The 16,151-nt window shown below is 34.3% G+C and overlaps 2 protein-coding genes and 1 pseudogene across 2 annotated transcripts; 2 read left to right on the forward strand and 1 right to left on the reverse strand.

The window, feature by feature from the left end:
• Nucleotides 1-7: 7 nt before the first annotated feature.
• Nucleotides 8-1,718, reverse strand: LOC120120419 (14-3-3-like protein). The gene is made up of 2 exons (XM_039140067.1): nt 1,713-1,718; nt 8-1,003 (listed from the first exon to the last, which is right to left on the reverse strand). Exons 1-2 carry the CDS (start codon nt 1,716-1,718, stop codon nt 629-631), a joined length of 381 nt encoding a protein of 126 aa, XP_038995998.1. The 3' UTR covers nt 8-628.
• Nucleotides 1,719-1,744: 26 nt separating this feature from the next.
• Nucleotides 1,745-4,322, forward strand: LOC120120327 (annotated as a pseudogene).
• A 943-nt stretch (nt 4,323-5,265) lies between these two features.
• On the forward strand, nt 5,266-15,673 carry LOC120120420 (polyadenylate-binding protein 2-like). Its single transcript, XM_039140068.1, has 7 exons — nt 5,266-5,276; nt 5,435-5,495; nt 8,148-8,167; nt 8,260-8,357; nt 8,790-8,860; nt 10,262-10,453; nt 15,431-15,673. The coding sequence occupies exons 1-7, from the start codon at nt 5,266-5,268 to the stop codon at nt 15,515-15,517; spliced, it is 540 nt and encodes a 179-aa protein (XP_038995999.1). The 3' UTR covers nt 15,518-15,673.
• Nucleotides 15,674-16,151: the final 478 nt, after the last annotated feature.

Raw genomic sequence — 16,151 nt, forward strand, 5'->3', positions numbered from 1 at the left:
TGTTGAACTGTAATACTTGTATCAGTACAAAGCTTAGCAGGAATTTCACATCTTAGGTAGACGGGGCAGATGAGTGACTGTGGTGCAAATATAAACAAAATTTAACTTGGTCCCAATAAGATAATCAACTATGCAAACTTGCATCCCACAAAAAAAAAACTAAACTCAAATCAGATACAGAATCATGAAATATTCGTAGAAAATGTAAACCAAATTCGGAAACAATATCATTGAGACCATTTTCTAGCTAATTTTCATGAATTTTCGATTGCAATTCCGTGTAATGTCTTCAAACGCTTATGTTTCCAAATAAATAAACGTAATTCACAGCAGATCTACCAGGAAACAAACAGCCTATAATGGGAATAACTGAAAATGTAGATCATTAAACTAGATTGCCTCCAAATCAAAATATTCCACAATTAAGCATAAAACAGATTCATAAAAGTACACAGAAATTCAACACGATAAGCATTTAAAATGAAGCGAACACTAAAATAACAAACAAATGCACATGCACAAGACAGGAAAGTAAATTAATGAAATGACCACAAAACTGGGCAGATTTATAAGTATTGAGCGTATTTTCGGCAGCGGCTTTCCTATCGTCACCTGTCTTGAACTCAGCCTAATACCTATGGTAATCTCCTTTCATCTTCAGATAAAAGACCTTGGAATCCCCGTTTCCGGCAGCTGGAACGAGCTTCTCGTCAATAAGATTCAAAATTAAGGCGCCAATGTTGGACAACTCAGACTCGATCTTGGCCCTGTACTCGCGGATGGCGGAGACGTGATCAGCGTTGCCACGCCCTTCCTCCTTCTGCTCGATGGAATAGACAATCCGCCAGGAGGCACGGAGGGCTCCGATCACGTTATTGTAGGCGAAAGAGAGGAGGTTCCGTTCCTCCACAGTGAGTTGGTCGGGGCAGAGACGTCGGAGACGACGTTTTCCATGAACTTGACGCTCGGCTTGCTCGGCGAGCTTCGCCAGGTAGACGTTTTTCTCGTTGAAAAAAGTTTAGAGGCACCTAAATGCTAAAATATATATAATTTAGACAATTCTTTTATATTAGTTTTCAGGGTAATTTATATGTCTAGTATCTCAACTATCATTTTTATTTAATTATTATCATTTAATTTTTTTTAAAATCATACTTAACGTGTCATATTTTTTAACGATAACATGGTAATACTTTATGATATCGTATCAGTATCATCATTAATTTTTTTAATAGTTAGTGACAAAATGAAGCTAAAATTAAAATTATGTATGATTTTAAAAAAAATAATTAATTGACCAAAATAAAACAGAAGTGATAATTAAGATATTAAATATGTAATTTACTTTAATTTTTATTGTACTAATTTATGAATATAATATATATATATATATATTATTTAAATATGATTTAAATAATATTATTTATAGGATGGCACTCTTTTTTATTACGTATGATAAAGATATTTTCAACTAGACATACTTTTACTCCATGCGTATCAGATCTCTCTATTTTAATCAACGATGGAAACTGTGGGTTAAATGATCATATTGATTTTTTTTAAATTTAGGGTCATATTAAGTGTAAAAATAATTTAAGGGTCATATTAATTTTTTTAAAAAAGTTTGAGGGTCTCAATATCATTAAATCTAATTTTAATTGATTTCTTAATTAGGTAGGCCTGTGTCAAGGCCCGTTTAAAACCCGATCGACCCGCATTTGATACGAGATATCATTTTTGTAACCCTAATTGCAGCTTCTCTTATCTCCTCTTGTGCATCTGGGCAGTAGCAGGAGGCAGCTAAAAGTGATCCTAAAATGAAGGTTTGAGAAACCTATTTTGATACCAAAATCTCTCTTTTCCATATGTATTAATTTCAATGCATTTGTTGTTGTGCAGTTCAATATCGCGAATCCGACTATCGGTTGCAAGAAGAAGCTCGAGATCGATGACGATCAGAAGCTTTAAGTTTTATTTTTTAGTTTTAGTTTTGTTCTGTTTGGATTCCTAGAAAGTCGATAGAGAAAAAAAGAAAACGAAAAGAAAAAGGCAACCTTAAGAAATCTAAAGATTGAACTGCTGGTTACATATGACACACTCTTAAAGAGTTAAATTGAGCTTCTGAAATTTCACTTTAATATCCTAGTGTAATTAAAGGTTGCTTTTTTTTATTTACAGTCGAGCATTTTTTGACAAGAGGATCTCCCAAGAGGTTGCTGGAGATGCTTTGGGCGAAGTCTGCAGTTAGATATTTGTTTTCTTAATCTCTTTTGAGATAATGATTGATCTGCTCGAGTTAATTTTTTTCCATTTCTTCTTTTTGTGACAGGAATTAAAGGGATATGTTTTCAAGATCATGGGAGGTTGCGATAAGCAAGGATTTCCAATGAAGCAGGGTGTTCTAACTCTTGATCGTGTTCGTCTCTTGCTTCATAGAGGTGAGAAGCCTGACTGCTGAGCATTTTAAAGTAGAAATTTGAATTATGGACTTGGTAAATATAAACGTGTAGGAGAGAATGCTTTTCAACTGATTTACTTTGTTGTTAAAGTGTCATCCTTGAGAGTAATTCTATGCATTTTCTTGTGTTATTTAATCATTCATTGCTTAGTTTTGTGAACAGAAATTTCTTTATCTATCCCAACGCAATTAGTTAATTGGTACATCCATTCCATCAACTGGTGCTAATTGTTTCTTTCGCTATTGGGCTTTCGAAAAACAACCAATTTGCAGATAAAATCTATGGAATGGAAACCTCCACAGATGATTTAAACGAGTTCCCTATTTCTTTCTCTGTTTTCTCTAATAAAAATCAACTAGCACATGGCACCAACCTCCTTGTCATCTTCCCATATGAATCTGAGCCTATTTTGAGTTGAGAAGTGGGTTCATTAAGTGCATTGACCATAGATCTCAAATCTCTTTATCATGCCTATATATGAGTTACAGGGTCTACTCATATAATATATCAATCCAATTGAGAAAATTGCTGGTTTTTTTCTTGTATCTGTAGGTGCCTTCATTTGCCTATCATTTTGTGCCTTTGCCCTTTCAAAGTTGATTCATTTTTATTGCTTGGACAGGTACCCCGTGTTTTGTGGATATGGAAGACGTAATGGAGAGCACAGAAGGAAGTCTGTACGAGGATGCATTGTTAGGCAAGATCTGTCTGTTTTGAACTTAGTTATAGTGAAGAAGGGTGAGAATGATTTGCCCGGGCTGACTGACACTGAAAAACCAAGGATGAGAGGTCCTAAGAGGGCATCCAAGATTAGAAAGCTCTTTAATCTTTCCAAGGAAGATGATGTCCAGAAGTACGTCAACACATACAAGAGGACATTCACAACAAAATCTGGTAAAGTTGCTTGTTCTTCCTTGACATTTTTCTTTACTAAAGATAGGCAAATGCTATTTGCTTACTGTTCCAGAATACTGTGCTTAATTTGCAGAGTAATAGGTTGAAATTATGTGAGCGTGAGGGCTCCTAATGTGACAGTCATTATATTTTCTCTTATGACTAATCCAAGCTAGTCACTGCCCCCAGCCATAATTGTAGCTCTCTAGCTTCCGACATTGTTAAAATCTGAGTATATGTATTGCATTTTATTGCATTGCATGCTTCCACTCTCCACCCCATAGCAATAATGATGCCGTTTTTTTTTTGGTTTATTCATGCTTGTAGCTGGCAGGAAGTAGGGTATTGTAGATTGGCTCAGGCTTAGGGTTTGGTTTAGAGAATCCAAGCTTGGTGAGAGTACTGATTTCTTTATTGAAACTATTACGAATCAATAACCATTTTTTTTGGTTTGCAAGCAAGAAGGTCAGTAAAGCACCAAAAATCCAGAGGCTTGTAACTCTGTTCACCCTCCGGAGGAAGCATGCTAGAATCGCAGATAAGAAGAAGAGAATTGCTAAGACCAAGGCTGAGGCAGCCGAGTACCAGAAACTGTTTGCTACTCGGTTGGAAGAGCAGTGAGAATGCCGTAGTGAGAGTTAAGCAAAGAGGAGGTCCAAGCTCTCTACTGCCTCTAAGCCTACTGTTGCAGCCTAGATTGCTTTTACCAAGTTTTGATAAACAATGGATCGTTTCGGTACCCATTGCTCAGGCTTTTTGTAGTTTTATGCTGCAATCGTTTTATATAGACGGCTATCGAGTCACTGCTCAATTTTTTCAACCTCATTTTATATGTACGACTTTTGAACTTTTAATAAAACAATGAACTTAAGGGTTAAAAAGAGGGTAGAAGTACCACACTAGTCCCTGTGCAGGTGGCAGAGTGCATTTTTGTCCACTATTGAAGAAATGGACAAAATAGTCCTTATACAATTTGCAATGTACAAATTGGTCCCTCTAAATTTCCATCCATTTTCCCCGTTAAAGCTGATTTGGAGTTTAAATTTCTTGAAATTAATGACGTATATTGATTTGGAATATTCTTTAATCAGATTGCTTAACAAGTGTGTAGATGTTCGTTTTGTCCGGGCTTATAGAATATTAAACAATTTGAATCGAGCCTAACATGATATCTAACCCAACCCGTGTTCAGTTGAATTGTGCCAATAAGATAGGCAGTTTTGAGCAGAAAGGGGGAACGATTTATAGAGAGTGGAGGGTCAGTTTTTAATGGGCAATTAACCACCAGAAACAGGGGGACAACACGGAAAAAAACAAAAAACATGGAGAACTAGAGAGATATATCAGTAGTTCATCACGATCACGAGAGAGGGGGGGAAGCAGAAAATTGGATTAACTATCAGCGATTTTGCAGTATTGAGAGGATACGAAAGGAAATCACAGTGTAATCATATAATTCAAAAATAGATAAAGCAATAAAGGTACATTTTTCCTAAGGGTTCTTCTCCAATTTTCTTAATTTTCCAGTTCGTTCTTTTGTTTTATGCATGTGTGATTGTTTTTAAAATTAAAATTTGAAAGGGACTGGGACTTACTTATACTGCTCGAGCATAAAAAAAAGAGGGAGTCTCGTCGGCTTCATTTGTTCTCTGTGTGGGTTCAGTAGTCAATAAAGAAGTGTGAGATTTAGTTTAATAATACCAAAATAAAGAAAGGAAGCAAGGCAGTATACCTTAGGGTCGAGCAGTAGAGATCAGAGTGTAAGGGTCTCGGGGTTGGGAGTTTAGGTTTGTTTGAGGTTTGCCTAACTGTCAAGATTAGTGACTAGGGTAGATTTAATCTTCATCGGAGCATGCGACGGCCTTGTGTGGTCGTGGGTTCGTAGGAGAGGGTGAGAGGCTCGACGGCGTTCATGGATCGAAGGTAAGTCTAAGGATTTTGGGTCTCGGCTGGAGTTGTGTGTAGCCAAACCCTCGTCGGGTTTAGGTGGTGTTCTCACCGGAGTCGAGCGAGCAGAGAGGGTTGAGAGATGGGGTCAGTTTGGTCTAGTTTTTTTTTTTTACCTATGACCGTTGTGGTAGGGAAGACTTGGGCTGCGTCGGCTTGGCGGCGTTGGAGCTTTCTTGGGTTGTGAAGGCGGTCGTGAGTGAGGAGGAAGGAGAGTTAGAAAGTTGAGAGTGATAGAGATAACGGCGAGGAATTTGTTGGGTTTAGATATTAGGGTTTTGTCTTTAGGTTAGATTTTATTTTAGAATTAGCTAAAACGCCGTCGTTTCAGCCGATACTTTCCTAGTTTTTATTTCTGACCCAATATTCTGCGTGCACTCCATTTCGGTCCCCAAAAATCAGACATTTTCGAGCTTTATTGTTATTTTAATATTGTCTCTTAATTTTAAGCGTTTTACATTTTAGTCCAGTTACATATTAGGGCCATTTTTGCACTGTTTTTATATTGGTTGTGTAATTTATGGAACTTTCATTTTGGTCCTTGAATGAATCTTTTGCGCCTTCTTAATTTGGTCTTCATATTTATGAGCGCTTTTCATTTTAGTCCTGAAATGTTTTTTTGTTTTATTTTTGAAATGTAATTTGTAATTTTGGTTGTTTAACAATTTAGGCACTTAGCATGCATTTTTTTGTTTTAATGGTTAATTCCTACTTTGCATGCTTAGTTTAATTTTATTTTATTCTGATCCTTCATGGTAATTTTGAATATGAAATCGAATTTCTAATAATATGCTTTATTGTATATATTGTTTTATTTTAATGTATGCCAATGTCGTTGTATGCATGTATATACCATATCACCATACTTTATTTTAGACTTAGGTGTTCATTTGAATAAAGGATATTATTTAATTAATTTTTACATGACATTATTTTGCATAATTTGCATGATAGCCTCACGCGCATAACTCGACCTATTACATGATCGGACTAAGGGTAATACCCTTTTAATTTAAAATTGTTGAAGTGGGCAGTCATAACTAATTTGAGGTCTGCTTTTAATGATTTTAAAATAAAAGTGTATCCCGAAAGTGAAACAAAAAAATTGATTCGTCACCTAAAATTTGGGAACGAGAGAAAAAGAAATGTTCGTTTATTTAAATATATCGAGAAAATGTTGTTATATCTTTAAGATCTGGTCTCGATATTTGTAAATAATCGAACATTCTTTATCTTTCTAAAACGACTTGGTAATTTTAATTTAATTATTTTGAGTATTTTTGAATATTGTAAAATTCACTTTTTTGTTGTTTTACGGGATCAAAAATTAAATTAAATTCGAATTTATAAAGTTCATTGCAAAGACGTTAATTAATCGATTAGGTACCGATTTAGGGCGTTGTGGGGGTGCTAATCCTTCCCCACACGTAATCGACTCCCGAACTCATTTTTTGGTAACGCAGACCTCAATTTGTTGTTTTAATTAAAATTAATTTTTATTTAAAATGACAAAATGTTTTTGGGTGTCCAATCACACCCTAATCAAAGATTGGTGGCGACTCTTTGAACCGTATTTTTTTCGATCGTAAAGGAAATCCAAAATTTTTTGAAACGAGAGGTTTTTAAATCGCATTTGTTTTTAAATTAAAAATCAATTGAAAGAGGTAAATTAAAAATTAATGTGGTTTTCAAAATCTCACATTTTTTTCACCCTTCAAGGAAAAATCGTTTCGACAAAGTGCACGTTATAGTGCAGATATATTCTACTTCACATGTTGAAAAGTTTATCATTTTGTCACAGCACCCTGAGATACGTTATGATATCTGATTAATTTTAGGTATTGCTTAACGACTCTAAGGAGAGATATTTTAATGTTGAAAGAAAATTAATTGAGAAGATAATCATATCTCTATTACTTTTAAATGTGTATACATTATTTACTAAAAATGTATTAATTAATAAAATAATTGATAAAATTCCTTTATCATATTTAATTGTTAAGTCAAAATGTATTTCACATTCAATCTGCACATTTTCATTTTTAATTGTAAAACATATCAATTCAATATATTAACAAAATTATTGTTAAAAATTTCGCAAATAAACTTAAAATAGAAAAAATTAAAATATAATAATTTAAAAACAAAATAATAATACACTGACAGTATTATAACTATACAAAAATATAACTAAATAAAAAATATAATAAAGATATAAAAATAAACCAATAATTAAATAATTAAACAAATATGTAAAAATGTATGAAAATTTGTAGTTATACTTACCAAAATATTCTTATAAGATCCAAAAAGTATCATCAACTTTTATATCTTAATTTTTTTTACAAATTTAAATATAATTTTTAGTTCGGAATTAAATCCGTGAAAAGCATGAGCCATTAAACACACCTTTCAAAATTTAAATTTAAATTCAAAATTTTGAAAATATATATTAAATCAGTCGCGTTTTTCTATTTAATTAATTTAATATTTCTTATTGTCGATTAAAACTATTACGTAACATAAAAATATATTTAACTTTTAATAATATTTTTAATCAAATGTGTCTTTATTCTAGTGATAGTCATGATCAGTGAAAACGTATTATTTCAATAATTAATTATTTTTGAATGTTTAATAAATAATTTTTTGAACAAATAAATAATTGTTTAAATGATATTATTTTGGTTAAAAAATGGATAAGGTGGCGGCGAAGCGTAACAATTAGGGTTTAAAATGTGATGGAAATGAAATATCCCTAGCTACAACAGGAGAAAAAGCGTAAACGGCCGTGTTCGATCCTTCGATTTTATTAAAATTTGGAAAGAGACGATGTAGTTATGGCAGTTGAGGAATCCACTGAAGCTGTAATTTTACTATTATTTTTTTCCTTTTGCACTTTTAGTATTGTTGGGTTTTTGCTATTTTTAGTAAACCCTAATTTTGGAAAATTTTGCAGGACCTTCAAGAAAAAAAGGTTAAAAGAGATGGAGGATGAAGCCGCTGCTCTTCGTGAGATGCAAGCTAAGGTTGAGAAGGAGATGGTTTCCGTTCAAGGTACTCTGTTTTTAGTTCCATTTTCTTGCTCAATGTGCTCATTTTCTTATTATTATTTAAAAAAAATTCGTAGCTTTTAGGTTTAAATCAAAGCGTTTGATTGGCGCTCTTTGTTTTCTTCACTCGCGATTTTTTATAAATGGGCTTTTGGTACATAATGTGTGATATCTAGCTAGATGATTGCAAAACTATGTATAAATCCTTTCATTTGCCTTATTATCGACAAAGCTTTCAAATCGAAATCAAATCCCTTGTGGTTTTTTAAAGGTTATGTGATAAATTTCCATATGGTATCTTTTAGGGAACGGCTAGCTGGAATTTTGAATCCTGTGGGTATGTGTGCATCACATAAGATGAATATCTTCTATCTTCTATGCTTTAATATTAGTTGCATGCTCTTCTTTTGTTGCTGGTTTTACTTCTATGCAATAGATCCTACTGCTGCAGCTACGTCTCAGGCTAATCGAGAGGAAGTAGATTCCCGATCAATCTTTGTTGGAAATGTGAGGTCACTTTCCCGAGCTTATTTTTTTTCTCGCCATTGCACTTGTCTGTTATGATATTCTAATGATGCAAATGTATTCACCTCCATTGAATATAGCTAAATATCTATCAATTTGGAGTCATAAGCTACATGGGTAATTCAATGACATGCTAACTTCTGAATCTAAACACGAACAACAAAGTAACCTTCCCCAAATTCAAGGGAACGGTTAAGTTGTGTATCAGGTTGAACTTATCCTATCAATTTCCCAAAAACCCATTTTTCCCATATACATGCTTACAAGTTCTTATTCTAAATAATTAATCCAGGATACACTAATACCAGTAATTAGACCAGTCTTCATAGCCGAACTTAAAATGTATCTGTAACTCAAATCGAGTCAACTAGCTGGACAACTTTACCATACCTAGCCGCATCTTACTGGCTGGCTCTGGGCTCCTGTTTGTGTGACACTGGAGTGGAGGTGCTCTACATGCATGAAGAAACCAACTATGGGATGCTGCATGTTCTTGACATGTTTGTCTTAGTTTAGGCATGGGGAATGAAGAAATAAATTGTCACTTGGAAAGTTAAAATAATTATTCAATAATGAGTTTTTTTTAACTATTTAAAGTTGACTGAATGACAACTTGTTATCCACTCCGATTATGGTTTTAGTTCTGAGTATGATATTTCTATTGTGAAAGAAATTAAGAAAAAGCTGATGCAGAACGATTACACATTGAGGAAAACAAATATTAAGCATGTTTCTGTTTCTAAAACATACATGTTAAGTTCTCATAAAATACTTTCTAATGAAATATTGGCATATGTGCACTTCTTGTTTTCTTCTCTGTATTATGGAAGAATGTAATGGATTTTTCTTTGTGCTTGTTCAAATGATCTTTACCCTATTTTGGTCATGAATGTTGTTGTGGGTGTGGCTGTAATATGGCACTAGCCATGGTCTATGATTGGAATGAACTGGATATACCCTTTTAGGTTCTCTCCTCTTTAAGTTTATCAAGTTGGTATACTCTATGTTAGGTTGTTGTAATTAGATCATTAATCAATTTGTTGGCCCTATCTATCAACATCTTTCATGCGTGAATGCTAATTGCTTGAGGTTTTAACTTTTAACCATTTGCTTAAGTTTAGCTCCTTATAATCACCTGAGTCCACTGCTGTTTAATGTTGCGAACTACGACCTGTTCTGTGGTTGGTCTGCCTTTTCTTAACAAGGTGATTAGTAAGCAGATAATTGTTGCAGCCAGCACAAGTGACATTGTTTGGTGCTTAGTCTCTGTTTTTTTAATTAACAAACTAATAATTACAGCCACTTGTTCCTTATTTTTATCATTTTAATATATTCTGTTCTGCACAGGTCAGTGGCTATATATATAACATTCTGTGAATGCAGGTGGATTATTCGTGTACACCTGAAGAAGTTCAACAGCATTTCCAATCTTGTGGGAATGTAAATAGGGTTACTATTCGTTCAGATAAGTATGGCCAGCCAAAAGGTTATGCTTACGTGGAGTTCCTTGAAGCTGAGGTTGTTCAAGAGGCTCTTCTTTTGAATGAATCTGAACTTCGTGGCAGGCAGTTGAAGGTAAAATTTAGTGTTTTTCCCCACCCTTCCATCTCTCTTTTCAGAAGAAAAAGAACACGGTGGCTTCTTTACTTTTTTCACTTTAAAACCTTTATCTATTAAACTATAGAGAAAATAACCTCAGTGACCAAAAATTCATTATAATATACGATTTTAACCAACTTTTTTTGGATTTGCCAAAATGACCAACTAAATCGCAATGTGATCGATAATTCGCAACGCGATCTCCGGTATCGCAAATCAGTTTCCAGATTCGCAACGCGATTCTGACTATCGCATTGCGATTTCCCAAATTCGCGTTGCGATTTTCCTAATTCACAAAGCGAATACGTAAATCGCAACGCGAATACGTATTCGCGTTGCGATTTACGTAATCGCGTTGCGATTTAGTAAATCGAAACGAGATTCTGACTATCGCAATACTGAATTTCAAATTCGCAACTCGATTTCTGAATTCGCAACAGGTTTTTATTTCGCAACACAAATGTTTTGGGTATATAACTACGCAGCAGCAACAACTCATAACCTAAATCCTTAAATCGCAACTCATTCCATCTTCATCTATCACTCTCTCCGGCAATATCCGTTCCTATATCCAACGACATCCTTCCCCATCCGGCAACAGGTTTTAATTTCGTAGCTAGTTTGTTTAGTAAATTAATTTACAATAATGAAATCATCTAATGTTGATCATGTTTGGATATATTTGTGTGTTTGGAGGGTCATGGGAGAATGTTCATGGTGTTTTACAATATATGCCTTTACCCATGAATATTCAACTAAAATTGTCATTAAAAAAGTTAACTTATAAAACTCTAATGTTACGTGTTGCAAATAAATTGAATTTAGAGCCCTTAAGTGGATTTAGGCTATCTTATCAGAGAAATGATAAAGCTTATTTGTTAACCGACAATGAAGATGTTGAACGATTCATTGCTTACATTAGTGTTTCAAGTGATAATGTTACATTGTATGTTGTTAAACCTAGAAGTAATGAAGTTGGGTTAGTAGCGGGTAGTAATCAACTAAGTTTTTCAACCCCAGTTTATGGTGCTCAAAATTTAATGGTTCCACCACAATTTCATCACCAAGTAAATATTGTTTCACCACATTTCCAATACCAAACACAATCTCAAAACCCACAACCTTTCCCTAATCCAAATCCCAATCAACTTTCAGCACCAAATTCCGGTTTTCGTATTGACCAGTTAGACGATGATGAGCCAACAGAAAAATTTGTGAGTACTAGTCAGTATTTGAAATTTGATCTTGGTCAATACCCGAACTTTGATCTTGGTCAATACTCGGATTTTGATGATTTTTCAGAAGAAGAAACAGACACTGCGTTTAATGATTTTGATATTGGTCAATACCCGAATTTTGATGATGAAACAGCCGTTGCCGAGGAAGATGATGTTGATGATAATGAGGAGGAAGTTACGACTGTAAATGAACATGTTGAACATCCATTCTATAATTCATATAACACTGAAGAAGAAAAAGAAGAAGAAGAAATCCCCAAAGAAAAGTCCCCGAAGAAAATGCCACGGGAGTATAACTGGAATATGCCAGAATTACTTCAGATACCAGAAGAAGAGTTGGTAAAGATAGCAGTTGATTGTTACACAAAAATTATTCGTATCAAGAAAGATGATTGTTTTGATACAAAGGAAGACTTGAAGATAGCTTTGTATACGAAATGTGTAGAAGATAGCTATCAACTAAAAGTTAACAAATCAAGCAAAGATCGTTTCGAAACAAGGTGTATGATTGACAAAAACTGTATGTGGCGTATGATTGCAAAGAGGATAAAAGATTGTGAAATGTTTCAAGTTAGGACTTTTATTGATAAACATACATGTTCAAGAACCCAAGTTTTTCTTCACCATAGACAGGCAAACAAAAAGGTGTTGGGAGGTTTTCTGGCTGAGTTAATGTTTTTGAATGGTAGTATATCGGAGACATGAAATTATGACTGACATGAATGCTTGGTTCAAGATTAGTATCTCATATTCTCAAGCTTGGAGAGCCAAATGTTATGCCTTGGAATTGTTGAGGGGGTCGCCAGAAGCATCGTTTTCCCAACTGCCGGCTTATTGTCACAATTTAAAGCTGAAAAATCCTGTGTCGGTAACTCATATCAAAACAGATAGAAATGAACGCTTTGAGTTGATGTTTATCGCCATTGGTGCTGCGGTTAGTAAATCAATATAATTTTGTTGACTCATTTTTGTTAGTTACATGGATTTCACATTTAAATGTTTATATTTCTTGTGTATATGATTTTGTAGATTCGTTTGTTTATTAATTGCATGCGCCCAGTTATTATAGTTGACGGAACACATTTAAAAGATCGATACCTTGAAGTAAACTTATTAGCAGTAGCCATGAATGCTAACAATGGGATACTGCCAATAGCTTACGGGGTTGGCAAATCTGAAATCTCTGATTCATAGACATGGTTTATGGGGCATCTTAGGGATTACATATGTCCTATTAGCAATCTGACAATCATATCCGATAGGGCAAACTCAATTGACAACGCTCTTAGAATGTGTTTTCCAGATGCTTTTCATGAACTTTGTGGTGTTCATTTGTATAGAAATCTAAAATCAAGGTCTGCTGGTATAAAAAATCACAAATGGATATACTGGAAGGCTGTAAAAGCTTATCGGGAAGTGGATTTTAATAAGCAAATAAACTGTTTAAGACGTGTTTTGCCTCAGTGTGCTCAAACACTAGAAGATGTCGGGTTTGAAAGATGGTCAAGAGTACATTAACTTGGAGCAAGATATGGTTTCATGACGTCTAATAGTGCAGAATCAATCAACGCTCTAAGTCGTTATTCCCGAAAATTACCCATTATTATGTTAATGGAGTTTTTTCGAGCCTCTATTCAACAGTGGTACTACAAGAAAAGAAACCATACATGTATTATTTCTTTAAATTCGTAACTTATCATATATTTTACTAAGTATTATTTATTTAAATTTACAGGAACATTGGAACATCGTGTTATACCATAGACAGAAAAAAAGATAACGAACGTGTTGTGAAGTCAACGTCATGGAGAGTTGAACTATGTTCAAACACTTTGTTTGAAGTATTGGATAATAAATTAAATGGGCTTGTCGATCTAAATGTAAAGACGTGTAGTTGTATGAAATGACAAACATTTGGTTATCCGTGTGGCCATGTTATAAAAGTTTCTATTCATCTAAACCAAGATGATTCAAGCGCATACGCTATGGATTGCTACACTACAGAAGTATATCGACAAACTTATGGCGAGATTGTTTACCCTATTTCACATCCTTCTGAGTGGGATATACCAGATGACTTACAAACAGTTTTGCCACCAGCCATGGACAGAAGACTATCTGGCCGACCAAAAAGTCACGATCGTATACCGTCTAAGGGTGAAGAGAAGAAGAGATCGACATGTAGTCGGTGCAAGCAAAGTGGTCATACAAAGTTTACATGTGGATCACCAGTGCCATCACAATCATCATTTACTCTACCAAAATATGGATCCTAATTAAAATCAAAAGCTCATATGGTGTCAAGCAAAAGGCAATCAAAATCGCAATCATCTTTAAAATCCCAATCACAACCGGCTTCACTTTTTGAGATTGTTAACTTAGGTGATTTTTAAATGCAAACGTTGTATTATGTGGATTTTATGTGTGAACTTTTAACATTTTCAGTTAGGCATGTATTAGTAACTTGAGTTTGAAAATTGCTATGATTTGTTCAGTTGTTATCACTTATTAGGCATTCATTTGACTATCGCAACAAGGAAATGACGTTCGCAATCATCTTATTGTCTATCGCAACGCGGAAATTACTATCGCAACGAGAGAATCGCAATGCAAAATGAAAATCGCAACGCGAAATGAAAATCGCAACGAAAGAATCGCAATGCGAAATGAAAATCGCAACGAGGGAATCGGAAAGCGAAATAAAAATCGCAACGCGAATTTAGTTTCGCGTTGCGATTTTCGTTTCGCATTGCGATTCTCTCGTTGCGATTTTCATTTCGCATTGCGATAGTCATTTTTGCCTTCAACATAATGCAGATTGAAATCAACAAAATCAACCATTACATTTCATTCAATTAAACAAGCACAAATAAGAATTATGTTCACATCAATTAAACAAATCAACTTTTACAAATCATCTTTTACAAATCAATTAAACAATAAAAAAATAAGCAATAATTCTTATTTCCTCATCTACTATTGAATCAACTTTTGCAGCCATACATTATTTTCACGCAGTTCACTTATGAGATTAACCTGCAGAAACCAAACATTTGCTCAAACAACACTTTCTACACATCTAAAACTTACAAACAGTAAATTATTGAATTCTAGGTACTTAACCAAATATTTTACGTATTGTCGTTGCGATTTACGGATACGCATTGCGATTTACGTATTCTCGTTGCGATTTAAAAATACGCGTTGCGATTTAAGTAATCGCGTTGCGATTTACGTAATCGCGTTGCGATTTACGTAATCGCAATGCGATAGTCAAAATCGCGTTGCGAATCTGGAAACTGATTTGCGATACCGGAGATCGCGTTGCGAATTATCGATCGCATTGCGATTTAGTTGGTCATTTTGGCAAATCCAAAAAAAGTTGGTTAAAATCGTATATTATAAGATATTTTTGGTCACTGAGATTATTTTCTCTAAACTATATAAGCATCATGTGCTTTCTCTATATCTTTGTATGTTACTTCTAAGCGGACCAATATACCTGGGATGAAACCATATCATCAACGTAGGTCCAACCCTTTTTATGCAACCCAGGGACCCATTTATGGCTCCATATTTCTTTAATCCCTATGTATATGGGTATGCTAGCAGCTGTGATTCTCCATCTTAATTCATATATACACTTTTGTGCTTTTATTTTCAGTTTTAGCAACCTGAATAAAGGGTGTTAAACTTTGTGTATACTATATTGCAGGAAGGTTCCAAGGTTGAGAATGGCAACACGATACAACCCCTATTATTAAATACCATGGACCATAGTAGTTGTTTCAAATACTTTTGATAATGTGGCTAGTTTATGAGTTTTTTTTTTTACTTGTCAATTTGGTTGATGTGTCAAAACCATGCAAGAATTCTTGTCTGGTTTTTTTGGTGTGAATCATGCAAGATCTTGCACTGCCATGTTGCCTCTCCTGACATTAATGCCTTTTCTTTTATGTTGAGCTGCCCAGTGCCTTGCTTGCAATTTACTGATAACCTACGTGGACGATATGGTTGCCTATAACCAAGATCGTTTTCATTTTTCTCAAGAATTTGTGTTAGTTATTAACTTTATGCTTAGCTCTGTTGATTCATGTAATTGTTCGTAGAAAAATTATATTTAGCATTTGTATATAATCCCGCACCATCCATAACCTATAGCTTTTGTCGGTAAGAAAAATGAAAAAGATTATGACCGGTTTGTGGAGGTATTATACTTTTAAGGCTTAAATGCACTGTTGTCCCTTAAACTATGTATTTTGTATCGAAAAATATTTTTTGGGATGTTTTGCTTCTTAAAGTTTAAATCATTGTCTCGTTTGTTTGTCCTTTTTTTCCCCTCCTTTTAGTATAAGGTATAAAACGATAGTTGACAACAATACTATAGGATATGAGGAATGAAGGTAGTGTTTGATTTCAAAATTAAGAGTTGAGCT

This window comes from Hibiscus syriacus, unplaced genomic scaffold (assembly GCF_006381635.1).
Source record: "Hibiscus syriacus cultivar Baekdansim isolate YM2019G1 unplaced genomic scaffold, ASM638163v2 tig00110338_pilon, whole genome shotgun sequence".
Lineage (NCBI taxonomy): Eukaryota > Viridiplantae > Streptophyta > Magnoliopsida > Malvales > Malvaceae > Hibiscus > Hibiscus syriacus.